Source organism: Schistocerca americana, chromosome 3, assembly GCF_021461395.2.
Source record: "Schistocerca americana isolate TAMUIC-IGC-003095 chromosome 3, iqSchAmer2.1, whole genome shotgun sequence".
NCBI classification, from domain to species: Eukaryota; Metazoa; Arthropoda; class Insecta; order Orthoptera; family Acrididae; genus Schistocerca; species Schistocerca americana.
Window position 1 is genome coordinate 906,340,285 of NC_060121.1, and position 22,657 is coordinate 906,362,941.

The 22,657-nt window shown below is 43.3% G+C and overlaps 1 protein-coding gene across 1 annotated transcript; it reads left to right on the forward strand.

Annotated features, from left to right (window-relative positions):
• Positions 1-1,015: 1,015 nt before the first annotated feature.
• On the forward strand, positions 1,016-22,278 carry LOC124605453 (glycine-rich cell wall structural protein 1-like). Its single transcript, XM_047137136.1, has 2 exons — positions 1,016-1,115; positions 21,096-22,278. The coding sequence occupies exons 1-2, from the start codon at positions 1,104-1,106 to the stop codon at positions 22,098-22,100; spliced, it is 1,017 nt and encodes a 338-aa protein (XP_046993092.1). The 5' UTR covers positions 1,016-1,103; the 3' UTR covers positions 22,101-22,278.
• Positions 22,279-22,657: the final 379 nt, after the last annotated feature.

Here is a 22,657-nt window from a genome sequence, read left to right on the forward strand (position 1 = left end):
TTGGTGTCATTCACGGTGTGAGGACGGGGCGTGAGTCGTGCTTGGGTAGCTCAGTTGGTAGAGCACTTGCCCGCGAAAGGCACTTGCCCCCGTCCGGAGTTCGAGTATCGGTCCGTCACACAGTTTTAATCTGCCAGGAAGTTTCACATTCAGACATAATTTAGTAGTTCATTTGATTTGTGGTTTTTATTAGTTTTGTTTTGGCGTATTTTGAGATGTTGAAAAATATCCACTACGACGTCAGGCAACACGCCAAATACACCACTGTTCAGTCGACAGCACAATACAGGGCTTAAGTAATCACATTTATCAGTAATTAGTTTCGTGCACTTACACTGTACACTACACAATACGCGCACACACACACACTCACACTCATTCACACACACACACACACACACACACACACACACACACACACACACAGAGAGAGAGAGAGAGAGAGAGAGAGAGAGAGAGAGAGAGAGAGACAGACAGACAGAGACAGACAGACAGAGAGAGAGAATTGTGATGAAGCAAAGTTGCTAACTGTTCCAGTCGTGGTAACACAACTGGCACTGCTAAGAGTATCCTACGACGCCCACATCTCTGGAAACAGGTTAACACAACACCATTTTTAAAGTTCCAACCCTCGTCCATTGCAACAAATTTCCCCATCTCCGCTGCTTACTAGCCATCAAATACTAAAAAAACAATTAAATCTCAGGTCACAGTTTCCTTTAAACTATCACTTACCTGACGGTTGGTTTTTTTTCCCTATCGACCCTTTCATTTCTTGGAAACGATGCAGAAAATGCCTATACAGTACGCAGTCTACTTTGCAGAGAATCTGGATCTCAGCTGCCTCTACGAGTGAGTGTGGACAGAGCCGCACCTGCTGCCGGCGACGCAGAGGAGGCGGTCTTCACGCATCCAGGAGCCCCTTCGCCCCCGCCTCCGCCGCCGTTGCATCACCACAGTCACCGCCAGCGATGGTCGAGGCCGCCGGGGAAGACGTGCAGAAGGACGCGCTGACCAGTCCATCCGCGTCCCATCCCGCCTATATAAGCCGGCAGCTGCTCCACCAGGGCAGGCAGACGCCAAAGCAGCAGACCAGCGCCGACATGAAGCTCCTGGTGAGTACCGCCGCTTCTGCTCTGGATGCGCTCCCGCCTCCACTGTCTCGCTCTGCGTTTCTACTTGTCCACTACAGTTTCAAAGTTCTACTTTGCTGTCAGCATGTATTTTGAACTAAAGTGACTAGACAATCTCTAAGGTAGAAGTGGTAGAGGTCCTGAAACTGTGCTACATGTAAGAGAGCTATTTGGAAATCAACAAAGGAGGTGGCTTACAAAACACTCGTTCGAGCTATACTTGAGTATTGCTCATCAGTGTGGGATCTGTACCAGGTCGGGTTGACAGAGGAGATAGAGAAGATCCAAAGAAGAGCGGCGCGTTTCGTCACAGGCTTGTATGGTAAGCGTGATAGCGTTATGGAGATGTTTAGCAAACTCAAGTGGCAGACTCTGCAAGAGAGGCGCTCTGCATCGCGGTGTAGCTTGCTGTCCAGGTTTCGAGAGGGTGCGTTTCTGGATGAGGTATCGAATATATTGCTTCCCCCTACTTGTACCTCCCGAGGAGATCACGAATGTAAAATTAGAGAGATTCGAGCGCGCTAGGAGGATTTCCGGCAGTCGTTCTTCCCGTGAACCATACGCGAGTGGACCAGGAAAGGGAAGTAACGACAGTGGCACGTAAAGTGCCCTCCGCTACACACTGTTGAGTGACTTGCGGAGTATAAATGTAGATGTAGACGATTTGTTACTCCGAGTCTTCGCTGCCTACCATTCCACCACACATCCGACATTTTAACAAGTACCCCCTAACGTTAGCACTGTGGATTTACTGACTCCAAGTTTTCAACGTTTTATTCTTAGACGTATAAACTTTTCGCTGTGACCGTCACTATCGTGTAGGTTGTCGTACCTCTGAAGCACACGCATTTACTCCACAACATAACTGCGTCGAGAAACACGTGCGCTTCAGGTATTAGGTTCATCGAAGGGCTCTTGAATGTTTTCCTGAACATATTATGCTTTAGGAAGTACTTGCACACTACATACAAGGGCCCACAATCTGTTCTTCCTTATGTAGGAACCTATGATGATTCAGGAACATCTCGCGTGGTACTATCACATTCCAGAAAATCCTATAAGGGAATTTCTTTGATGTAACCGAATTAGACTTTTCAGCTCCTGATCGCCTAGCCACTGTTTACTATGCCTATGGTTTGGCGAAGCGTGTCAGACGCAATATATCTCTTTTTCCGATTCAACCGCTTTTCTATAGGTCCCACTACCTTTTTTGCTTGAAGATTCTAGGAATGATTGCGGCAAATCAAACGTGCTTCTATAGTTAACTGTACCACTCCCTTAAATGTGGCCATGAGGCTCCCTGTGACTTTATTGTTACACGGTTAAATGAATCAGTGGATTTTTGCTATACGGCTCAAGTCGCTGAGATACTATATGTCCATCAGTGCGAAACTTCATGTAATATCTTAGCCCACAGTTTTAATCTGCCACCAAGTTTCATACACTCCGCTGCAGAGTGAAAACCTCATTCAGGTTTTCACTTGTTCCTTTTCCTTTTCGAATCCCGTTTTCTCGGTAACATTTTCCTGTCTTTCGTCGACCATTCTAAGCACCACTTAATAATCCATTCCACTGCCTTCGCCGAACACGGTAGTACGGTGGAAGGTCGATACGATTCGGGTTTACATCATATTTTCATCGATTTGTTTATGGGAATGACATGAGATGTATTCAGCGAGTCGATATTGATCAGTTGAAGTCCCTAACGACTTCCGAAATGGAATGTCCCATACATTTAGCTCGAGCTACCATTTTGCGTTCCAAAATCTGTTAACTTCCGTCGTGTTAGTATTATCGGGTCGAAAATCATTTTGCATGAATCACCTGAGTACAAATGACAACTCGCTGATGCATCTCAGTGTAATACGTATGGGTATACTATCTTGGTGTCATATTTCAGACTTTCCATTTGACTTGCAGCAGGTCTGTACGTATTCCGTAATTTATCAAGCTGTATGGCAGTGTTGGGAGGAAACGGAGCTTCTAATACAATAAAAGAGCTGCTAAGGTGAAAAATATGATAAATAAACTCGAAATTTACCGTAAGCGCATAGCGGATAACCACGATTTGACAGTGAGACTTCGCATACGGGGACTTCTCGAACATAGTTGATAGTAATTACAAGTCTCTGTATGCCCATCTTTTCAGAGACGGTTGCGACACCTCGGCTGTTCAGTACAGAATGTCAAATCAAGCGCCTTTCAGCTGTCCAAATTTGCAAACTGTCATTTTATTGGCCTGCGAGTTTCGGCGATATGTTACACCATCTTCAAGTCCCTCGACGGACTTGTAGGAAAATTCGAACCTCGGTTCCGATCAAAATAGGGGTCAGTACTCGATCTACAGATTTCAGATACAGCGATCACTTCAAACATCACCTGCTGATTGTTAGATAAACAGTCAAAGACTGCTCTTTTTATGTTGTCTCTGTGGAGCTGTACCATGAGAAGCAAGATGTGATCGTGAATTTACTCTTTGCCCCCTGATGTCTTAAGTCTTCAGAAAAAAAAAAAATTTCAAATGTGTGTGAAATCTTATGGGACATAACTGCTGAGGTCATCAGGAAGAGGAGGAGATTAGTGTTTAACGTCCCGTCGACAACGAGGTCATTAGAGACGCAGCGCAAGCTCGGGTGAGGGAAGGATGGGGAAGGAAATCGGCCGTGCCCTTTCAAAGGAACCATCCCGGCATTTGCCTGAAGCGATTTAGGGAAATCACGGAAAACCTAAATCAGGATGGCCGGAGACGGGATTGAACCGTCGTCCCACCTCGCTCGGTCTGAGGTCATCAGTCCCTAAGCTTGCACACTACTTAACCTAAATTATCCTAAGGACAAACACACACACCCATGCCCGAGGGAGGACTCGAACCTCCGCCGGGATCAGGCGCACAGTCCATGACTGCAGCGCCTTAGACCGCTCGTCTAATCCAGCGTGGCTTAAGTCTTCCATTTTCAATTTAAAAAGTAACAGTCTATATTCAGAATTAAACATATTAGTTTAGTGTTAATGCTGAACTGTCAAGGTATATCACAAATAATTTTCCTAAGTTATAAACAGAATCCCAACACCAAAACAAGATGCTCTTTGCTGAACTATGTTTCCATAGCAGACGATCTGCCCATGATCCATACCCGAAACCGAATATCATTAACAGATTTTTCGCTACATGTTTTGAAACCTTTAGAATAAATACTAAATGTAGACGTCGGGTACAGGCTGGATTAACGCGTTTAAGTTCCACAATATGATCGCCCTTTTAGTTTTTGAACTGAGTACAGGTTTTGATTTAAAGTACCATCATCAGATGACGCGTCGCGCACAGTCGTCGAACTCGCTTAACCTAGTAGATGTGTCATCATGCTACTAATACGTTTACAGCGTACTTGGTGTGCATTTACAACAAGATCGCAAACATCTGGTAGCCTAAAAACCCAAAAACATTCTAAAAGAAGTTCTGTGCTGTGTAAAGATCAGTATGTAGGATTCATAAGAGATAACGTCAGCTGAAGGTAATTACAGGGCTTTCATAATATTTTTTCGTATTCATTCAGTCGTTAAATAAGAGTACTTTTACTGGACGTTGGAGCGAGAAATAAGAGCGGTTTTACAGCTGACAGCAGGATTGGAAGTTATAAATTACATGAGATAGCTGTTAACCAGATCCTCATAGGGACCGGTATGATTCGTTTCTCGAATGTATGCAAGCGGCCATCGGATTATCGCAGCTGGCCTCGCTCCAGTAACCACTGAGGAATGATGACAGGTTCAGGGTGCTTTGAACTCTTACTGGTAGCGTTAGCGGACAGGCAAAGCAGAAGAAAGTGCCTCCCTCTTGGCAGTGCAGCCAATTTCCATAATTGCTACATTCCAGTTGTTGAGAGAAATTAGTTTACTATTCACTTAACTTAATGCATTCTTGTTATCACTTTTCATTCCATTTTGGCTACTTAAGTCATCTCTGCTGTTTACTACACCTTAGATCTACGAAAGAATACTAGACTTAACCAAATCAATACTAAACATTACTGTGTGTGTTTTCACTCTATGTCGGATAAGACAGTAGTTGTTTAACATAGCAAATCAATGTTCAAACCGAATGACTAACAGTACAACTACCGTATGTTTCGTTGTTGGATTAGTTCATTTCCTAAACTGTAGAGAAATAGAGAAGCTTTAACACAAGAAACGTACAGGTGGCGAACGCCAGTTAACAAATATGGGACAAACAAGCTGCTGACATGTATCAGCTGTCCACTATTTTTTATCAACTCACAGCATCAGAATTTTTATGGAAAAGAGTGTGGTAACATTTCCTAACAGCAGGTTATTAACAGGAAATTACAGGTAATTAGCCTATTGGAGATTCTTAGTTTCTTACAGAACCTGGACAGATCTTTAAACTAGTTTGCCTATGACAGTCATGTCTTTTGTTCTGCTGTGATATTCCAGTAGAAAACAGTACTAATGATGGATATTGACGGAAGAACAGCCCATTTACTGCGGTTAGTTTTTAAAAAAACTTCATGTGCTGACATGCCTGTCTACTAGAGATACCTATGCTGCCATATTCCGGCAGTGACTGGCGATTCGTTTAAGGTCTACGATTTTAAACACGAGGTATTTAGAACTGTAGCAGTAGCTCAGATAGTTAACGACGCTGGGATGAATTGGCCATCATATTAACTGCTTCGTAATTCTCTTAGGTACTTCAGGGATACCTATCAAAATCCAGCCCGTAAACCACATAGAAGATGAGAACCCTATTCCTTCCATATGCAAATCCGTGTCGTCACCACAACTGCAGTGAATTCGGTTTTGGTCTCGAAACGGAACTCATAATCGCTGACGGGTGTGATACTTTGTCGTTCGTTCGAATGGTCTAGTGACGTCCAGGAAACGTAAACCAAGCGAATAGCCGAGCTAGTAAAGTGTAGGCCGTTCCTGTAGCTTCAACGGCGGTGCCATTGGACCTACTCTATGGATGTGGTCGACATTAGTTAGTCAAAGAAGAGAAAAAATGTTTTTTTCGGAATTGAATACATTTCTGAGTCCCCTATCTGCTAACTGCCACTCACTGGAAAATGCTATTCACTATACCAGTGGAGATGACTAATGGTTTCCATTCTCCTGCAGTGAGCCGACCGGGGTGGCCGAGCGGTTCTAGGAGCTACAGACCGGCAGTGTCGCAGATTCGAATCCTGCCTCGGGCATGGACGTGTGTGACGTCCTTAGGCTAGTTAGGTTTAAGTAGTTCTAAGTTCTAGGGGACTAATGACCTTAGAAGTTAAGTCCCATAGTGCTCAGAGCCATTTGAACCATTTTTCTTCTGCGGTGAATGCGGCAAGGAGACAATTCGAAAATTTTATCCGAATGACAGACATGCCCCATGACATTTTATCAAGTATACTGACTTATAGGTCGATTCGTAATTGTACAGAGAGAAACCAAAAAAATTCTGGAACTTCGAAAGTATGTTAACCTCTTTTATGCCTACGAAAGAGATTGCAGATTGAGAATAACAGCGTAAATTTAACTTCGATGTCCACGGACAGTAACTCGAAAACGACCCAATAAGATGCTTTTAATCCTTTACATATGTATTTGACGTAGCTTATAAACAGACTGACTTACATCTTCTGCAAGTTTCTAACACGTGATTAATAAACGGGGATAAATTCCAATAACGTAGGAGCCTCTTGATACACGCAGAAAGATTAAAGTTCCCATTAGAGTAACAAATTGACTCATTATTGGTTGACTTTAAGAAATATACTCTTGCTTTGTATAGAACAAGAAAGAAAACTGAATGAGAATTTCGTTCCAGTCTGCCGCTATGTATCAATCTAATCGCCAAGTCACGGTCAGATGCCGAGTTGCCGTACCGTCGTTGTTGTTCCACACACGAGAGAGGGCCAAGGTCAAGATCAACTTGTGCAAAACGTGACTCATGATATGAGTTGTTTTGTGGCATGCAGCAAGAAAGAGTGCCAAGATCGTTAACTAGCAGTCTCGGAAGTACGGGAGAAACAAAAGCAGTCCGTTTCATAACGAGCTGCTCTTTAGAATGACATTTCTCATGTGTACACCACATGCGGATACACGTTTATACCTACTCCTATCTTCCGAACAGAGACACACTACCTGCTTAATTTCATACAAATTAACATTGTGGCACCTTTTACCATTCTGTTAGATATGTTAGATACCCACAGAAGAAAACTGAAAATATTACGCCAAGCTCGTGAGGAAGAGCCATTTGGAACGTATCATACCGATGCCTTATCTCGAAGAACCTTCAGCAAGTCATAAATGTGGAAAGATTGACATACTAAACTGTTTCTGTGCTCAAGTACATGTTATCCTGAAATGCATATGCTCAAAACATCAACAAAATTTAGCATTCGTCTAATTAAGCATAAATCAATTTTTAGACCATAATAATTGAGTGGAGACAATCCTAATCTTATTCCACTCTGTCATCTTGCACAAAATAAAACAGGTTGACAACATATTAAACTCCATAGAAAACTTAGAAAATGGTTTAGCTATTCTAAAATCATCAAAATTCCTAACAGTACCAAGAAATGGAATACTATTTACAAAATTAATCAGAGTACATGGTCATAAAAACAGGTAGATCAAAATACGCAAATTAATAATTAATTACATAGAATACACATTTTATATAACCTTTTCATAATTAATACTGTCGCCATGAGAGTCCACTTAACGCTAAACAAGAAAATAATATACAGCAGATCGACAAAAACGTAAATATTGACAGCAGAATTCTTTCACATCAGCTGTCCGGGAAGAAAAACAACTCCGCCTTCCGTACCCGCAAGTGCAAAGAATGCCGATAGCGGCACAAAAGCCGACAGCGGCTCCGCCTCGCCAGTATTGTTGCGCCCGCCTGTGCGGCACGCTTGATCTCACTCGCCTGTGTAGCGGCATTACCAGAACGTCCGTTTCACTGAATACTTTCGGAAAAACTCACTCCCGAGTAATCTCAAGGAGTTCATTAACACTATCACAGTGGATAACTCGAAACTGTCCATCATCACACGCATGTAGCCTGAAACTTAAAACAGCGTCTCAGTACATCGGCAATGACTAGTAAATCACATATTTATGAAATCTTAGAGCTAATTACAAAATCATATTTACATTCCTTAATCTACTGTGACTCAGCTGAAAACTTAAACTAGCAGCTTGGATTTTTCAATTGATAAATAATCACTCTCAGTTAAATCATTTAGTACAAAATTAATTACTTATTAATTACAACTTCTTTAATGTCCTCTTGGTTAGGCAAAAGCATGGCAATCTAGCAAACCTTAAATCTTACACTCTATATTTACATACTGTACAAATTACCCATTGTGTGGTATTAATCGATCCTAGGTTGGTACAATTTCAATTCTACAATGTTCCGTATACCTAATAATTTTCCAGAGCTTGGATACTCTAAGCAATAAGCATTTGTGTGAGGTATACCAATGACTTTATATGGTCCATTATAAACAAACTTAAATTTAGAGATTTCATTGTCTATCTCGCTCGATTTCTCATGAGCTTTTACAAGTACTAAGTCTCAGATTGTGAAGGGAGACGAAAATTTAATAGTCATGGGTGACTGGAATTCGAGTGTAGGAAAAGGGAGAGAAGGAAACATAGTAGGTGAATATGGATTGGGGGACAGAAATGAAAGAGGAAGCCGCCTGGTAGAATTTTGCACAGAGCACAACATAATCATAACTAACACTTGGTTTAAGAATCATGAAAGAAGGTTGTATACATGGAAGAACCCTGGAGATACTAAAAGGTTTCAGATAGATTATATAATGGTAAGACAGAGATTTAGGAACCAGGTTTTAAATTGTAAGACATTTCCAGGGGCAGATGTGGACTCTGACCACAATCTATTGGTTATGACCTGTAGATTAAAACTGAAGAAACTGCAAAAAGGTGGGAATTTAAGGAGATGGGACCTGGATAAACTAAAAGAACCAGACATTGTACAGAGATTCAGGGAGAGCATAAGGGAGCAATTGACAGGAATGGGGGAAATAAATACAGTAGAAGAAGAATGGGTAGCTTTGAGGGATGAAGTAGTGAAGGCAGCAGAGGATCAAGTAGGTAAAAAGACGAGGGCTAGTAGAAATCCTTGGGTAACAGAAGAAATATTGAATTTAATTGATGAAAGGAGAAAATATAAAAATGCAGTAAGTGAAACAGGCAAAAAGGAATACAAACGTCTCAAAAATGAGATCGACAGGAAGTGCAAAATGGCTAAGCAGGGATGGCTAGAGGACAAATGTAAGGATGTAGAGGCCTATCTCACTAGGGGTAAGATAGATACCGCCTACAGGAAAATTAAAGAGACCTTTGGAGATCAGACAACGACTTGTATGAATATCAAGAGCTCAGATGGAAACCCAGTTCTAAGCAAAGAAGGGAAAGCAGAAAGGTGGAAGGAGTATATAGAGGGTCTATACAAGGGCGATGTACTTGAGGACAATATTATGGAAATGGAAGAGGATGTAGATGAAGATGAAATGGGAGATACGATACTGCGTGAAGAGTTTGACAGAGCACTGAAAGACCTGAGTCGAAACAAGGCCCCCGGAGTAGACAATATTCCATTGGAACTACTGACGGCCGTGGGAGAGCCAGTCCTGACAAAACTCTACCATCTGGTGAGCAAGATGTATGAAACAGGCGAAATACCCTCAGACTTCAAGAAGCATATAATAATTCCAATCCCAAAGAAAGCAGGTGTTGACAGATGTGAAAATTACCGAACTATCAGCTTAATAAGTCACAGCTGCAAAATACTAACACGAATTCTTTACAGACGAATGGAAAAACTAGTAGAAGCCAACCTCGGGGAAGATCAGTTTGGATTCCGTAGAAACACTGGAACACGTGAGGCAATACTGACCTTACGACTTATCTTAGAAGAAAGATTCAGGAAAGGCAAACCTACGTTTCTAGCATTTGTAGACTTAGAGAAAGCTTTTGACAATGTTAACTGGAATACTCTCTTTCAAATTCTAAAGGTGGCAGGGGTAAAATACAGGGAGCGAAAGGCTATTTACAATTTGTACAGAAACCAAATGGCAGTTATAAGAGTCGAGGGACATGAAAGGGAAGCAGTGGTTGGGAAGGGAGTGAGACAGGGTTGTAGCCTCTCCCCGTTGTTGTTCAATCTGTATATTGAGCAAGCAGTAAAGGAAACAAAAGAAAAATTCGGAGTAGGTATTAAAATTCATGGAGAAGAAATAAAAACTTTGAGGTTCGCCGATGACATTGTAATTCTGTCAGATACGGCAAAGGCTTTGGAAGAGCAGTTGAATGGAATGGACAGTGTCTTGAAAGGAGGATATAAGATGAACATCAACAAAAGCAAAACAAGGATAATGGAATGTAGTCTAATTAAGTCGGGTGATGCTGAGGGAATTAGATTAGGAAATGAGGCACTTAAAGTAGTAAAGGAGTTATGCTATTTGGGGAGCAAAATAACTGATGATGGTCGAAGTAGAGAGGATATAAAATGTAGGCTGGCAATGGCAAGGAAAGCGTTTCTGAAGAAGAGAAATTTGTTAACATCCAGTATTGATTTAAGTGTCAGGAAGTCATTTCTGAAAGTATTCGTATGGAGTGTAGCCATGTATGGAAGTGAAACATGGACGATAAATAGTTTGGACAAGAAGAGAATAGAAGCTTTCGAAATGTGGTGCTACAGAAGAATGCTGAAGATTAGATGGGTAGATCACATAACTAATGTGGAGGTATTGAATAGAATTGGGGAGAAGAGGAGTTTGTGGCACAACTTGACCAGAAGAAGGGATCGGTTGGTAGGACATGTTCTGAGGCATCAAGGGATCACCAATTTAGTATTGGAGGGCAGCGTGGAGGGTAAAAATCGTAGAGGGAGACCAAGAGATGAATACACTAAGCAGATTCAGAAGGATGTAGGTTGCAGTAGGTACTGGGAGATGAAAAAGCTTGCAGAGGATAGAGTAGCATGGAGAGCTGCATCAAACCAGTCTCAGGACTGAAGATCACAACAACAACAACAACAAGTCTCCGATTGCAAACTTAGCAAAACGCGCTTTGGCGTCATGACGACGTATGCGACCATCGGTTTTTAGCTTCATTATTTCTGGCAAACGATCTTTTTTCACACCAATACTAGGTTTGTCTGGAAACACACTTTTATTCCTCATTATTACCTCATACAGGCCTCGTCTTAGTTCGTGTGTTACGTCTGACACACCGTCTACAATTTCTTCCAATTCACTTTCTACACCATTGTCAATGCCGAGATTCCTCACGTTACAGAACTTCAAATTCATACCTACATCAATGGCATCCGGCCAGTTAACAATGTGTATAGGCTGGTATTGCCTATGCACACCATCTCCTGCCTCGTCAAAGCTTACTACTATTGTTTTATCTTGTGACGTACATGTCAAAGTTTTGCTTTCGCAATTAATCACTGCACAGTACTTTAATAGCCAATCTAACCCGATAATTACTTCCGTAGTTAAGTCTGGCACGACGACAAACTCTTGCTCAAATCGTGCCCCACATATCTCGAAGTTGACAAAAATCTGTTTTGTGACCGGTTTACTGGCCTTCCCAGTAGCACCGATAATTTTCACTCCTGTTACTGGCATAACTATGATGCCGGGTCTGTCTTTCAGCAACTCAAATATTTTCCCAGATACAGCACTCAATTCTGCACAGGTGTCAATCAACACGTTTAGTTGTAGGTCGTGCATATTAACAGACACTACTATCTGTCTACACTTGTCCTCGACTGTTCCTTTATTTTCCCACAATAAATCCTCGTCTGTATCCAGGTCATTCCAAAAAAAACCATCCGGCTTTGATCCTAAATTCGGCTTATCTGGCGGCTTTTTCAGCCTCTGTACACATACAGTTTTAATTTCAACACGTTTGTCCTGAGGCTTAGTCTGTAGCTTCGCCTCCAATACCGAAACCTTTTCCTGTAACTCGTCATCTAGTGAGTGTTGCTTTGCTATCAGTTCACTAATTGTCACCTTCGTTGATTCCTCTTTGGCTAGATTGATCTCATCTGCCAACCTACCTGGAGGAATGTGCCCAGTAGCATCTGAAATTACTTCCTCTGGATCTGCGCAACCCACACTGCTACCGTCCGACCGTATAACGTCAGCTCTAACCTCATACACGCTGTAATCTACGTGCTTTTCTGCCAATCCTGTCCGGCTATCACTAAAATTTTCGTAATCTTTCTCCTTAATACTCTCGCAATGTTTAAACTGGAGGTTTGCGTCGGATGGGTCGGCTACTTCTACCACTATAACTTTCGGTAAAGTCTGCCGGTTAGGGCCAGAACTTTCCGTAACTACTACAACATCCAACTCCTGCGGGACGAAACACGACGAATCTTGCTCGTGCTCCCCATTAACATCAACTATTTCTAGTAAAGTCTGCCGGTTAGGGCCAGAACTTTCTATCACTTCACAAATACTATCTTCCTGTGGGACGAGACGCGGCAAATTCTGCCCGCGCTCCCCATAAACACTTCTCCCGTACAGGCCCCTATAATCTCTTAGTTCGTCGTATAAGCGACCGAACTGCCTTAACCAGACCTCATCCCTCTCTGCATCCCCTCGCTCGATGACGGATGTGTTATCCGACATCTGATCTTCTCTCAACAATTGCGAATCATTCTTAAACTCAATCTCCAGTTCTGCTGTGGGTGTTACAGCTGCCACTTTATATTCGATTTCCGGAACACTACTTACATTGTTCTCACTGACAGTGAATGTATTTTCTACTGCCGTGTCTACAGCTGATCTACTACTTGTGGGCGCACTCCTTTCTCCTAATACTGGCACACTCTCCCGCCGTTGATTATTCCATACGGAATTTTCATAACGACGACACCTCGGTTTTCTACTGCTATTGGGCCGCCAAAATTTCTCCACGCCCGGTCGGCCCCTCACCGGCGCGGCTAATGGTTTCCCTGTCTCGTCCCAGCAGATACGATCCCCGGATGCTGCTGAGGCGGCTGATCACAGCCTCTGGCGTTATTACTATTCTGCGAAGCCCGTATCAAACTAATATGATACTGGTTTCCGTCATTCCTGTTATTATTTGCATTGTATCGATTGTCATTACGGCACGAACCACTATTGTTATTGCTGCCAAGATTGCGGTATGCATTATTCCCATAGTTGTCGTTGTTGTGGTTGCTGTGGTACCCGTTGTTGTTACCACGGTCTCTACCACTGTCGCGATTATTGCGCCAATTGTCCTCGTCCTCAACTCTTTCCAGGAAATCATTGATTATCCTGTAATTGCTGCCTACGTAGCGTTTTGTATCATCTGGAAGCTTCTTGTAGAGTTCCCAGACTATTTCGGATTCCGTGCGGAGATCACGCAAATATTCCAACTTGCGGATCCAGCCCTCACAAAACTCCTTCATCGAGGCGCGCGAATTCGCATCGAAAGGCCTCGATACGACAAATTCGCGCCAGGCACTTTGCTGTTTTTACTCTGACCAGTATTTAGCCAGAAACAAATTTTCAAACTCGTCAAAAGTCAGGTTCGTAACGTTGAGGTTTGAGTCCCAACGCTTGGCATCACCAGCCAACACATCAATAACCGCATTAATTTTTCTCTCATTAGTCCATGATCTGGGTAAAACTCTTTCACAATTTTTAATGAAATCCGTCGGGTGTATCCCGCCTTTTCTGAAGGGGTCGAACCGCTCCTCTTTCGTCAACAATTCCGAATTATGCGCACAGATTGGCACATAGCTCTGCTTTTCGTCAAGTTTCTTTTCTAATTCCGACACTCTCGTAATTACTTGTCAAGTGGTTGGCGCAAGCGTTTCTACTTCTCTGTTTTTCTCTTCGCAGGTATTAGCCTGCTTCGTCACTTTGGTATCTACTTCGGATACTAAAGCCTTTAAAGTTTCCATCTCATTTTGATCCTCTTTTTTCACTAATTGAATTTGTTCCGTCACCTTATTCTCGATGATCGGAGCAACTGCTACTCCTACACTTTTCTCGATTCCGCTAATTTCGGAATCAAAACGAGTATTTATGCTCGCAATTTCCGCCTGAACTATCATTTCCTGTTTAAGCTTACCGATTTCGGTATTAATCATAACAATATCTTCTTTGATTTTATCAACTTTTGTGTTAACAGCTCCAACATTGTTGTTAACAACATTAATAGCATTGTTCTGATCGTCTAGCTTTCGTTCAATTTTTTTTAGACTGAGCTTCTTGCTTGGCAGCCTGAGCTTCTTGCTTGGCAGCCTGAGCTTCTTACTTGGCAGCCTGAGCTTGTTGCTTGGCAGCCTGATCGTCTTGCTTGGCAGACAGAGCTTTAATTTCTGCCGATTGACTCTTGATTTCGTTAGTCAAAACATTCAATAAATCAGTTAAATTCTCGGAAACTACCGGTTTTACTTCTGTCGCGGCTTCCTCTTTAATTGTCCCCCCGTATTCGTCATCAAGGGATTCCGATTTGATTTTCACTTCTGATACCGAAACAATTTCTAAAGTTTGGAATTCCATTTCTGCTCTTTGTTGCGTTTCGGCGGTCGCTTCTTTCATGCTAGCCGCCTGCCCCTGAACAATGTGTACCGCGGTGCGCGTTTCCCACCGTTCGACCGATTGATCCGTATCCAAGTCTACCAAATTTTGGCAATTGTTGCCTTCACTCATTTTAATAATTTTCAATATAAATGACAAATCTCAAATCTAATTAGGATTCCTCACACTAATATTCTCGCTGACTTATCAACCATTTCGTAACCAGTACTTTGTTACGAGATTTGCACAATGCAAAATTCGTGTCCAGAACAACCTCAAATCCGACGATTGTCCTGTCACCAGGTCGCCACGTGTAACCTCCCCCTCACTTATCGACCTTAATGACAGTGAAAAATTAAACCGCGTGTACCTAATGGAAATTTGGAAAAAGTAATCGTCACCGAAGTTAATCTGTCGGTAAAGAGGGAGGAAAGGGTTACATCTAAATGAAAGAAAAAATGCAAATAAAACTGGTGGAAATTAATTTTGAAAAGGGGTAAAATTAATAAAGAAAGTAAATGTGCGGCCGTTACGTTAACAATTAACTAGCGGTAATTAGATATTCGAGATTTGGGGAAAATTACGGTCGCCAGTCCTAAGGACAATTACTGTAGTAACTGAAAAAGAAAGGTTATTACACATATAATTAGCACTAGAAGCGTGGCAACTGAAGGTTGACATGTGTAGTGTGAAAACTGAAAGTTTGTCAGAAGTAATAAATTTCGCTACACTCTGACTTAATTTAGTAAAAGAATTAATAAAACCGGAAAATCGAAAGTTAATTTAGTGACTGAAGTTAATAGTGAGCTTTCTTTCTGAAGCACATCGAAATTCAGTAAAATACGGTTAGTCTTGGACTACCTCAACAATCATTTCAAAAGCAACTTGAATCTACGCAATTTAGAAATAAGAGATTTAACTTTGAACTTGAATTAAATGATTCTGAACAATTAACAATAGTAAAATTTAGTATGTACCAAGCTGAGCTGCAGTCATAGGTAAGCTAAAATACGGTAACAAAACTCGCACTCTTAATTTGTGCTTGTGTAATCTAAATATTGTAGCCAGCTATGAATACTTAAACTGAACTTTGAAATTAAAGCAGTGAAATCGAATTTTAATGCTGGCGTTTGAATTTCAACGACACTCGGGTTCATTTCGGAAAAGGAAGGAAGCCTGCTTGGTAATGCAATTGGGACAATGAGCAACAAAGGGTCATGCTAAATTGCTGTAATTTTTGCGAGGCAAATGGAACAGTTTGAAAAGCTGAGGTCTGCCATACAGTTCTGAAACTGTAAGTGCTTTTAGTCTTCCTTGTTGGTTGATTGAAGGTTTGAAGTCGTCGATCGAGGAGGTGGCGACAGTCACTCATTGTCGGCCGTCGTTGTTGCAGAAGCTGGATGCTGGCGCGCCTTCTTCTCGACACGGTCACCAGGCGAAACGGGCTCTTGATGTGTGCCCGCTAATGCTTCCCGTCCGCGACACCGTGCTAGAATCTATTATAGCCAGTCGAGCGCAATTACACGCTGCCAAACCCCAAAAGCGCGGCAACTCGCGGGAGCGTCACACAGCACACCTGCTCAACCGCACTACACCAGCCAGACTCTATCTCTGCTCTGCCCGCGCTCCACGCGACAGTGTTAACACTACCAAAGATCATAAACACTTAGGTTCTCCACACGACCTATCGATGTATTCGTTCGATAGCATAGTTTTCCCTAGGCCAGACCCAGCGTATAAATACATATAATATTCACAAAATAAACCAATTATAAATCGACATAAATGCATATATATACAAACAGTAAAACAACTACAATATACAAAGACATAGAAATGTTATATCTTCAGGTAACAAAATAAGAAAAAAATTACAGTACAATAGATGGAAATAGGAGGATATGCATTTCCGGCGTTACAAGTTGTGTGAAGCAATTATTATAGGGTCCGATCATGACATTTTAGTATGTAAGTAATCAAGTTACTCATTAAATTTAATGCAGCTTGTCATCATAGTAGGCGGCAGGTAATACTATGGTCGGCGCCTCTCTTACGTTTGTCTTCAGATGATGTCCTTGTTGTAGAACTACTCTAGTTTTCATGCTGTAGCAGCAGTCGTAGATGCAGAACAGGTTTTGGTAATTATTTTCCATCTGTTTATGTCAACCAAATAATCTTCAAATGGTTCAAATGGCTCTGAGCACTATGCGACTTAGCTTCTGAGGTCATCAGTCGCCTAGAACTTAGAACTAATTAAACCTAACTAACCTAAGGACATCACAAACATCCATGCCCGAGGCAGGATTCGAACCTGCGACAGTAGCGGTCGCTCGGCTCTAGACTGTAGCGCCTAAAACCGCACGGTCACTACGGCCGGCAAATAATCTTCTTATACTACTTTTCTTGCCCCAGTCATGTGGCATATTTGTGCCAACGTCAACAGGGTCTTATTTTATTGCAGTCTGAATTCCTACTTAGTTAGCCCCCCAAGTATTTTTGTTAACTGGCTGGAGAGCCTCTCATAATGTGTTTCGATGTTCTTGCCATCGTCCACATGTCTCTTCGTACTCTTCAATACGAACATTGTCTTTAGAATTTCAGTGGTTTAAGTTGCGGCTACTGTTACGAAAAATAACACGTGCAGTTTATTTGCGCTTACATGGGCAAGGGATACGTTTAGAAACGTGTTTGTAAAGAAACGTTATGAGAGAAGATTTTGGTGCTTGTGTAAACAGATATAAGCTAATTCCATTGAGTAGAACTATACTAATTTCTTTCACTCTTTTAAACTGAGACACTGTTCGCATCAAATTTCGTTCTACAACGAAATACATTGCCCTTCATTTTCATACAGATGACAATTATTAATTCTGTAATGTCTTGTATTACGTATGGATTACATCACTAAGTGCAAAATCATTATTTTCGAAGATCAGTTGACCATTATTCATACATACGTACTTATAGTTTCACTTACCAACTACTGGTAATTAAATTGGTATTCTAAATGGAAGCATCTCGTTCATGTGATTGCACTCTGTTAATATAAGCATTCAGTGGACAGTACGTGATTAGAAGCGTTGCGGTGAACTGTGCCACTTGTAGCTGTCCTCCAAATTGCAGGTTACCTTAATGTTGTAAAGGAGAATATGACATATATATGTTACTCCGTACACATTTCCTCATTAATTCGATGCCGCGGCGTGGTCACAGCTAAATATGAAACAAAAACGAACGTTAGCACTAACGGTATATAACTCAACACAAAAATTACACGTCTAGAAGTGTACTGGGATTCTTTATTTCTGTTGTTATGTGATTTATGCAGCTCTGTTCGTTGTTCCATGACGAAGAGTGATTGCGACGAAATGGATCTAGGTATGAAGACATAGAACTTAATATTAAAAATCTTACAAGAAATGATTCATATGAAAGAGCATGATAATTTCCACATGTGCCATACTTTTCAGTAGATGGGAAGAAACGTAATGTGTTTCACTAAACACTCTAATGCATCATTAGAAGTGGTAATGACTGACAGAAAATGGAAAAAGGAAAATTCACAGGTGTATAATGTACTACAATGGAGCTCTGCTTGCTGCTTTATTAGATTGTGTACGTTTATTAAATTTCTCGTTTCAGTGAGGACGGTTATTGAAGCTAACAGTTGAAAATCAAAACCTATGTGTGAACAGGGTAACTGTACTGTATTTTCGGAAAAAAATTTGTCATGTTCGTGGATACGGAACTGGGTCTTTGTCAAGACCATTCAACTTCGTTTAAGACAATGTCACGTTCATTGCTCAACACATTAAAGCATTGAAGTAAAATCTTCTATGTTGTTAGGCCGCATCAAGTTTCTCTTCTGATTTGTTCCTCACATTTGACGCTTCAACGCCTCTGGTGGGACCTTCTTCAGGTGGCCTGGTTAACTGAACGCTGGTGGACGCCAGTGCTCTGTTTACATATAAAACGAAGTGTCCCGCCCTTATTCTGAAGAAGTGTGAAGAGGTAGTGCTGTAATTGAGTGAATATTTTCGGCTACTGTCGGTGGGCCATTGTCATTGGATTGGTAACGATAATCCGTAGAGAAAGAGAGGGGGAAAGTTTTACCATACAGATGGCTTCCTCGTAGCTGTTATTCCTTGTGCATAGTGCCTGGTATTCACATGTACTTCGTTGTGGCGGGAAACCATGAAGCTGGAAGCCGAGGGCTGTCATTGCTATTGGTACTACGTTATTTATTAGATAACTATTTCTCGCTTCGCGCTTCGTGGCTTCCCAAATGCAATAAATAAATATCCAGGCGTGGTACTCAAGGAATACAAACGACGACCAGGAAGGCACTTACGCAGTTCGGCAGTGGTATTTTAGTACATACTCTGTTTTTCTGCCTGTTATCACTGCCTATTCAACGATGATGGCCAACTGTTAGTATCGAACCTTATTCAATAACCCTAATTCTACAGCACAAGTGCTAAAAACTCCCTTTCATAAGTGAAATGGTTCATATGGCTCTGAGCACTACAGGACTTAACATCTGAGGATATCCGTCCCCTAGGAATTAGAACTACTTAAACCTAATTAACCTAAAGGACGTCACACACATCCATGCCCGTGTAGGATTCGAACGTGCGACTGTAGCGGTCGCGCGGTCCCAGACTGAAGTACCCAGAACCGCTCGGCCACAGCGGCGGGCTTTCATAAGTGAAAACGACACTATTCTGACGGTATAGAGTTAACTAGGGACACGTGAAGATCCTAAAGGATGTTCAGCAATGCAACAAGGGGTTCGAAACGTCGATTATAAAGAAGATATTGGAAGAGGGATGTGACGTAGAAGATTTTGCCTTCACTGCCGACGGCCATGAATTCTTGCTGACATACACTACTGGCCATTAAAATTGCTACACCAAGAAGAAATGCAGATGATAAACGGGTATTCATTGGACAAATATATTATACTAGAACTGATATGTGATTACATTTTCACGCAATTTGAGTGCATAGATCCTGAGAAAACAGCACCCAGATCAACCACCTCTGGCCGTAATAACGGCCTTGATGCGGCTGGGCATTGAGTCAAACAGAGCTTGGATGGCGCGTACAGGTACAGATGCCCATGCAGCTTCAACACGATACCACAGTTCATCAAGAGTAGTGACTGGCTTATTATGACGAGCCAGTTGCTCGGCCACCATTGGCCAGACGTTTTCAATTGGTGAGAGATCTGGAGAATGTGCTGGCCAGGGCAGCAGTCGACTATTTTCTGCATCCAGAAAGGCCCGTACAGGACCTGCAATATGCGGTCGGGTATTATCCTGCTGAAATGTAGGGTTTCGCAAGGATCGAATGAAGGGTAGAGGCGCGGGTCGTAACACATCTGAAATATAACGTCCACTCTTAAAAGTGCCGTCAATGCGAACAAGAGGTGACTGAGACGTGTAACTAATGGCACCCCATATCATCACGCAGGGTGATACGCCAGTATTGCTATGACAAATACACGCTTCCAATGTGAGTTCACCGCGATGTCGCCAAACACGGATGCGACCATCATGATGCTGTAAACAGAACTTGGATTCATCCGAAAAAATGACGTTTTGCCGTTCGTGCGCCCAGGTTCGTCGTTGAGTACACGATGGCAGGCGTTCCTGTCTGTGATACAGCGTCAAGGGTTACCGCATCCATGGTCTCCGAGCTGATAGTCCATGCTGCTGCAAACGTCGTCGAACTGTTCGAGCAGATGGTTATTCTCTAGAAAACGTCTTCATCTGTTGACTCAGGGATCGAGACGTGGCTGCATGATCCGTTAAAGCCATGTGGATAAGATGCCTGTCATCTCGACTGCTAGTGATACAAGGCCGTTGGGATCCAGCACGGCGTTCCATATTACCCTCCTGAATCCACAAATTCCATATTCTCCTAACAGTTATTAGATCTCGATCAACGCGAGCAGCAATGTCGCGATACGATAAACCGCAGTGGCGCTAGGCTACAATCCGAACTTTATCAAAGTCGGAGACGTGATGGTACGCATTTCTCCTCCTTACACGAGGTATGACAACAACGTTTCACTAGGCAAGGCTGGTCAACTGCTGTTTGTGTATGAGAAATCGGTTGGAAACTTTCCTCATGTCAGCACATTGTAGGTGTCGCCACCGGCGCCAACCTTGTGTGAATGCTCTGAAAAGCTGATCGTTTGCATATCACAGCATCTTCTTCTAGTCGGTCAAATTTCGCGTCTGTAGCACATCATCTTCGTGGTGTAGCAATTTTTATGGCCAGTAGTGCATATATTAAACCAATCGATGACAGGATTACCCTGGTTGATTCGAATGCTTTTGTTTGACAGGTGATACTGAGCGCTGTGGTGGCGACAGCACTGGCTCGTCCCGGATACCTGGGAGCAGCGGGCATTGCAGGTCTTCTGGGCAACGGCATCGGCGCCTCAGCACCAGGTCTCGGGACAGCGGGTATCATCGGAGCTGGCAGAGCTAGCTATCTGGGAGCTGGTACAAACTATCTGGGAGCAGGTGGTGCCCCTGTAGGAGGTCCAGCCAACATCGTCATTGGTCCTGACGGAGTGCCTGCAGACACACCTGACGTGGCCGCTGCCAAGGCCGGCCACGCGAAGGCAGTCGCTGAGACACAGGCGCGCGACGCCGCCCAAGCCGCCGCCGATGCTGCAGCAGGCGTCTACGGTGGAGTCGGCGCCGGTGTCGGTGCTGGACTTGGTGCTGGGTACGGCGCCGGGGCTGGACTTGGTGCTGGATACGGGGCTGGACTTGGTGCTGGACTTGGTGCTGGATATGGCGCCGGGGCTGGACTTGGTGCTGGACTTGGTGCTGGGTACGGGGCCGGTGTGGGAGCGGGATTGGGCGCTGGAGCCGGCGCTCCAGGCGCAGGTCTGGCCCTTTACGGCCCAGCCAACATCGTGATCGGCCCCGACGGCGTGCCACAGGACACCCCTGAAGTGGCCAGCGCCAAGGCAGCCCACGCTAATGTCGTGGCGCAGACGCAGGCCCGCGACGCCGCCCAGGCCGCCGCCGACGCCGCCGCCGGAGGTGCGGCAGGAGCTTACGCCTCTGGAGGTGTGGCAGGTGCTTACGCCGGAGGTGCGGCAGGAGCTTACGCCTCTGGAGGTGTGGCAGGTGCTTACACCGGCATCGGCTACGGGGGGTTGGGCCTGGGAGCGGCCGCGGCTCCGTCTCAGGGGCTGGCGCGCTACGGCCCGGCCAACATCCAGATCGGGCCTGGCGGAGTGCCCCTGGACACCCCTGAGGTGGCTGCAGGCAAGGTTGCCGACGCAGTCGCGCACCTGCACGCCAAGGCCCGTCTGGGACTCATCGCTGGATGAAGTCTTCGCGAACTTCCGGCCTTACTGTGACGACACGACTGACTACTTCCTGCCCACTGCTCAAGACAACTGGACAAGCTACTCTTGTTGTATATAATAATTTATTAAGTTTAAAAAAAAATGATGTAGATGTCTTCTTGCAATAAACAGAGAATACTCTGGGAAACAACAAATATTATTCATCAGAACCTATAAGAATTACTTTACTGTTCTCTCTTTCCATAACTGAAGTGACAGAACTGCAATCTTATAGCTAATTCCTTGCAGAAAAACTCCTATTTACATTTATGAAGCTGTTTAGCGGAACACATAACCTTCACAAATAAAGAATGTTTGATTGTCTTAATATCAGGTTACAACATTTGTGTTGATAACCTAGCTTGCTCACCATGGTACCATATGTCATTGGAGGAGCTCTTCAAATTTGTGTCCAAGGCACTCTATTTTTGTGCATACAGCCAGTAAGTTAATCAATAATCGCTGTCCATCTCACAGAAATAGAAAGAAACAGAGAGAGAGAGAGAGAGAGAGAGAGAGAGAGAGAGAGAGAGAGAAAG